The sequence below is a fragment of the Sabethes cyaneus genome, chromosome 2 (assembly GCF_943734655.1).
Source record: "Sabethes cyaneus chromosome 2, idSabCyanKW18_F2, whole genome shotgun sequence".
Taxonomy (NCBI): domain Eukaryota; kingdom Metazoa; phylum Arthropoda; class Insecta; order Diptera; family Culicidae; genus Sabethes; species Sabethes cyaneus.
In genome coordinates this window covers 73,345,061-73,351,423 of record NC_071354.1, presented here as the reverse complement: position 1 = coordinate 73,351,423, position 6,363 = coordinate 73,345,061, and the positions used below count along the sequence as shown (strand labels likewise).

Sequence of the window (6,363 nt, the reverse complement as noted above, 5' to 3'; positions counted from 1 at the left end):
AACGTCTAGCTTATTGTGGGAGGCTAGTGACGTAAACTTCCATTCTACTCTCCTGTGCCATTCGCATTTCGTTTGGAGTCGAGTGATGTGAGAGTTTCAAAATGAACCTTTAGCGATTCAATTCAATTCAATCATATGACACCGAAGTAAATGTGAATAGCAGCACAATGAACTTCGGTTAGTCGCCACACAAAATAGACCCCAGGGAGGTGGGAATACCCACCCTTAGTGCAGGGAAAAGTGAAGAGCATAAATTTCAATATTTATACGCTTTTGTCCAGGATTAAATAATAGTTGTTTATATGGTATGTAGATGATTTTATTGTATTTCTAAAAATATAATAAAACGTAGCCAAACCTATTAGTAGCCTTTAATGAGTGTCGCCAAATCCCAGTTCTGCTTGACAAAGCAGTTAGGCTCCTCCTGAACTCCTTCGGCAGTGCAGAATACTTGCGAATACTTCGGGTCACTACGGCAGTCGCGATACCACAGTACTTCCATTACACTCTTAGTAAGATCTGTAGCTTTTTGCTTATCTAGACCAGCATAGGCTGTTGGATTTTCCGAATATTCACGCAATAATGGTAAGGCCAGGTGCGTACCGAAGCCTGTCGCAATAACGTTGCTTGTATATGCACGGCCACGAAGATTAACATGTCCAAGGAAAGGTTCTCCATCCTGTATACCTCCAACAACCATGTCCAAATAAAGTGGTTTAAAATCGCATCGACGATTGTACATCACTCTCGTAAGCCAGTTGTACAGAGATTTGGGCTTCAGCTCATTTTTATCGGCCAAGCACATATCGTCCACACTATTATAAAGAGAATAATTAGTCCGAAAACTTAGATAGCAGCCGAATAAAGCTTACACTTTTTGATCAATGTAACGTTTGATAAATTGGAAATCTGCGAAATCGCCACCGATTCCTAGAATTGTCTTATCGTTGATTTTATAAACTCGATCCACATCATGGAAGCGAGCCATGGAACCGTAAGAAATCAGCTTATCGGCAGCAATAACTACTCCGTTGGCAAATTTTAGTCCAACAACCGATGATCCCGTGTTGATAGGTGTACTGAAAAAAGAAAAAAACAAAATGACTTGCGTTCTTAATTCTCAACATCTTTGAAAGGTTAAGATTATTATTAACACCCCTCGATCTCGTAACACTGAATCGCTAGGATCACCGGAAATATAAGCAAAAACCGATTTGCCGGACGATTGCTAGCTTGTTGGTGTCTGTTTTCTTCGAAAGGTATACTTACTAGGAACGTTGAGTTCCAAATACACCGGGAGTTTCCGGAACCGTCGAAACAGCGCTGCCACCGGAACTGATTCCTGGAAAGTTATAGAAAGCACCGGGACTTGGTCCATTACTCCAAAATGGAGCAACGTTCAGCGATGATGCAGGATACATTTTGCGTGCTGGTTATAAAGTTCAATTTCACGTATTTTTAACAATTTTATACACAACTGAAATGCTACCAGCACAAGCAATGAGTTTACAATTTTGAGCTGTACTCAGAGATGCCATATTTTCTAAAAAAATGTCTGCAACTGCTCGAAAACCGGAAAAATCGAGCAGTTTTCCGGCTACTCGAATTTTCTGGTTTGAAAATAATCTGCGAAAATCTGCACACTTTTTTAGGAAGTCTGTGAAAGTTTAAAGAGCTTCGAACAAAAATCTGCAACAAAACAATAAAAGTCATAAAAACTGCAAATATCTGCAAATTTATAATGATCTGCAAGACCGTTCCAAAAATCTGCAATTTGCAGACAAATCTGCAAATCTGGTATCCCTGGCTGTACTGTCCAAGCTCCAAGGATGCCAGATTCTTTTGGTGTAAATTATATGACTTGTTCAAAGACTGGAAAAGCCTTTTCTACTGCTCAGGCTCAGAATACATTTTAAAAGAATCACACGAGCACTTATTTTAAATCCGTGTATAATATATTACAACTGCAAGATATTTTGAATATTTTTAGATCTATGTGTCGAGTAATCAACTCTAAAAAATTTTGATTGGCAAAGATCTGGCAATCTGGCGTAACTGGCATTTGTGATGCTGTCAAAAAAAGGCAAAAGAGCGATTTTCTTCGATTTTTTCTTTTCTGGCGAAAGGGGCGAAATAGAGTCACTAAATATAGAGTGGCGACATTGTCAAAATTGGAAAGATAAGGCCCCGTACAGAGTAAACGCGACAGCGACGCGACGCGACTTCGCTCACATTGATTTAAATACGTAACTCTTTTTCGCCGTAAGCAGGGCTATGCATTTAAAAATTTAAAACAATGCGAGCGAAGTCGCGTCGCGTGCACTCTGTACGGGGCCTAAGGGTACCGCCAGAGTGCAAGCGACATGCGACGCGACCAGATCTCTGTCACGACAGCTGTCAGCTGAAGCCGCCTCCGATAGTGGTGGTAATAGAGGTAGACAACAACTTTTGAGACCATTCTCCTACGAACCATTGGACGATAAGGTTGTGAAGTAAATACAGAGCGAAGTCAAGTGCGCGACGCGTGTTAAATAAATTCCTTTTTCCACCATTTTGTTTTTGAGCGAGAACGAAGTGTGGTTTCAAGTAGATTTTACAAAAGCATCTTGTAATTAAAAGTGAAAAGCAGTGTTACAAAAATATCGGATTCCATTCGAACTTCCCGGCCTCCGGGGATTCGGTGGTCTGAGATAAGATTTTCTCCGCGAGGTTTCCAAGAAACCTCGTTGGATGAAGAGGAAAAAAGACGATGAAAGCTCGGAGGACAAGATTATGGATCTTCAAATAGAACAAGAATGCGAATCAGTAACCGGCTACGAATCATCATATGAAGAATTAACTCCAAATAGCGAAAAAATTATTATGGAGGAAGAAAGAGTAAAAAACAAAAAAATGAAGACCCACGGGGACTTGAAAACCAGAACAAAAGAAAAGAAAAATAAAAAGGAAACGAACAAAAAACTCGAAGACAATTGGACACTAAACAAAACATACAAAACCTTTTTAATAGAACCTATTGACCCTCAAAACGAGAACAATAAACGAATCCACATAATGGAAATAGCCAGAATTTTGCATAACCTGAAAATAAACCAGTACTCGGAATTGAAACCAGCAGGAAGAGATCGCTATAAAATCACCTTCTCTAACCCAAGACACGCGGAACCATTAATCAATTCAAGCATACTGAAGGAAACATTCAAATACAAAGTATTTGTTCCAAACATGTACAAAGAAACTATTGGTGTCATCAGAAACGTCCCTCCAACCATATCTGAATCAGAAATACTAGACAATCTGGAAAGCCACATTAAAATTAACAAAATCGAACGAATCAAAAAACTAAACAGGACTACAAAACAATCTAACGAAATTGATTTGCAACCAACATACTCAGTGAAAATCTACGTTGAGGGGGAAAAACTCCCTCCCCAAGTCAAAATCTACGGTATTCCGACCAAAGTTGATGTATACGTTTTTCCTCTCAGATGCTGCACAAAATGTCTGCGCTACGGCCATAAAAGTAAAGCTTGTAAATCGACGAATACGAGATGCGAAAATTGCACACTTGAAGATCATGTAGCCAAGAAATGTACATCACTAAATCTCATTTGTTTCCATTGTAAGGGACCACATAGAACATTTGACAGGGACTGCGCTGAAAGAATCAGACAAAATGATATAAACAAGACGATGGCGTATGATAAACTAACCTTCCAAGAAGCAGAAAAACTATACAGAAAACCATCTCAAATTCAAATAAGACTAAGATCCAACACGGATTTCCCATCACTTCCGAATCAAACTCAAAATGAAAACCAACAAGTAGAATCATCTGACACCCCTAATTACACTTCGCAAGAACAGAACAAAGTAACATCCGTAAGCACAATGAACTACATAACTAAAGAAGAACTGATACAAACAATAAATCAATTTAAAACAGAAATAACTAAACAACTAAACATAGATAAGGTAAGAAATAAAATTGAAAAAATACGCAATAAAATTACGGAACATGTAACAGATAAAAATAACCCGAACAGAGCAATAGACAATGATTTGCTACTGATAAACATAGGGGAAGAACTGTCAGAAATAATTAGTACAGACACAGAAGATATACAAATCAATAAACCAACTAATAACAATGGAGAATACACGTAATTTAAACATTTTACAAAATAACATCAATAGCATAAGACCCCCAGCTAACCGTTCACTTTTAATAAATTTACTACAACAACATAAAATTGACATAGCTATCCTGTCAGAAATTTGGACAAAACCTGGGGAGGAATTTAAATTTCCTGGGTACAAATTCTTCAAAAAATGCAGAGTACAAGGATACGGTGGTGTAGCAATTCTAAGCAAGGAAGAATTAGTCTGTACAGAAATTAAACTTCCAGATGTAAAGCCGATAGAAGCTATTGCAGTAAAAATAGACAACACAATTTATCCTTTAAATATCATCTCAATTTATATCCCACCATCTCCAATCAACAACAACCAAATAAAAAAACCCTTAACCAAACTTCTCGAATACATAGAAAACTCAGGAACCAGAACCATCTTGGCGGGTGACTTTAATGCTCACCATCCAGTGTGGAACAACGCAAATAAAAATTGCCCTCGTGGTGATTTAGTTACGGAACTGTTAGAAGACACGGACTTGATAATCATGAACGATGGAAATCCCACTATGATTAGACCACCGAACAAAACACCATCTGCAATCGACCTCACAATAGTATCAACTTCCTTAGCACACAAAATAGAATGGTCAGTTCTTAACAACGAAATTTGCGGAGATCACAAAATCATAATATTTAGTATACAGAATGAAGTCACTAAATATACCTACAGCGCCTACGCAATAAATAAGAAAAAAGCAATTGAAAATCTCAACCAAATAGAATCAACAACTATAACTACGCCTGAAATTTTAACAGAAACATTTACAAGGGAAATTAACAAAGCAAAGTATAAGATTAACCCTAAACACCGCCCAAAGAAATGGTGGACTCAGAAAATAGACTCACTACTAAAGGAAAAAAATAATCACCTCAAAAACTATCTATCTAACCTAACAATGGAAAACTTCTTAAAATTTAAAAAGTCAAGGACCGTACTAAAAACAGAAATACGCAGAGAAAAAAGAAATAGCTACAATGCTCTAACTGACCTATTAACACCAGACTTGAATATAAAACAGTTATGGACTACAGTAAAAATGATTAGTGGAGGTTTTCCAAAAAGAAATAATTTAATAGTTCTAAACGATAAACTCATGACTGATAAATTCATGGATCTAAATTTTCCACCTATTGTTAACAATATTAAATACGCAACATCAGCAGAACCTGGAGCAATAAAAATTTCTTATGAAGAAATCAACGAAATTCTAAAAACAAAAAAAGACAGATCAGCCCCGGGTCCGGACAACATTTCTTTTTACTTTCTGAAACACCTGAATATCGACCTACAACTAAAAATAACCGATATGTGCAACCAAGTTTTAACAACAAAAATAATTCCCGATAGCTGGAAAAATATCAAAATAACAGCCATACTCAAACCAGGAAAAGACGAAAAACTACCAGAATCGTATCGTCCAATTTGCCTAATTCCGGTATTTCTTAAAATCATTAACATTAAAATCAAAAAAATAATTGTAAACTTTATGGAGAATAAAAACATACTTCCAAAATACTCATTTGGGTTTAGGAAAAATACCTCATCAATTAATTGTGTAAATACGCTAATTTCCAAAATTAACACAGCTAAAAATAAAAAACAATTTACCCTCTGCACATTTTTAGATTTGACCAAAGCATTCGACAACGTAAACGTAGAGAAACTACTCACAATCTTACAAGATAAACACTTCCCAACAGAAATCATAGAATGGTTGTACAGCTATCTAAAATTAAGAACGGTAGAACTTACGATGAATAATGGTAAGGTAACTAGACGAATAACACATAAAGGATTGCCACAAGGTTGTCCTATTTCACCAATACTTTTTAACATTTATACAGCCAATCTACACGACAAAATCGATGAGGGTACTTTGATACAATTCGCAGATGACTTTGTGATATACGTCGAAAGCAATAAACTACCTGAAATTCAAAACAAAATGAACAACACTCTAAGGAAAATAAACGCCGCCATCAGTGAACTAGATTTACAAATTAACCCAACAAAATCAGCAGCAATACTTTTCACTACAAATCTCCCGGATACTCTCAACATCAATATAAATAATACCCAAATAAACATAGTACCATATCATAACTACCTGGGCATTTGGTTAGATCATAAGTTAAACTATAAGACCCATATTACTAACACAATAAT

General features: G+C 36.6%; 1 protein-coding gene across 1 annotated transcript; it reads right to left on the bottom strand.

Moving 5' to 3' along the window:
- Positions 1–310: 310 nt before the first annotated feature.
- On the bottom strand, positions 311–1,520 carry LOC128737210 (proteasome subunit beta type-4). Its single transcript, XM_053831800.1, has 3 exons — positions 1,270–1,520; positions 873–1,079; positions 311–815 (listed from the first exon to the last, which is right to left on the bottom strand). Exons 1-3 carry the CDS (start codon positions 1,419–1,421, stop codon positions 362–364), a joined length of 813 nt encoding a protein of 270 aa, XP_053687775.1. The 5' UTR covers positions 1,422–1,520; the 3' UTR covers positions 311–361.
- Positions 1,521–6,363: the final 4,843 nt, after the last annotated feature.

What these genes read in the sequence shown, in the direction of transcription:
- LOC128737210 (XM_053831800.1), bottom strand. Translation starts at nt 1,421, where the DNA reads ATGTATCCTGCATCATCGCTGAACGTTGCTCCATTTTGGAGTAATGGA. An exon ending in TTTGGAACTCAACGTTCCTA is followed by an intron (nt 1,080 to 1,269) that starts GTAAGTATACCT and finishes TTCTTTTTTCAG; the next exon opens with TACACCTATCAACACGGGAT. An exon ending in CGTTACATTGATCAAAAAGT is followed by an intron (nt 816 to 872) that starts GTAAGCTTTATT and finishes TCTTTATAATAG; the next exon opens with TGTGGACGATATGTGCTTGG.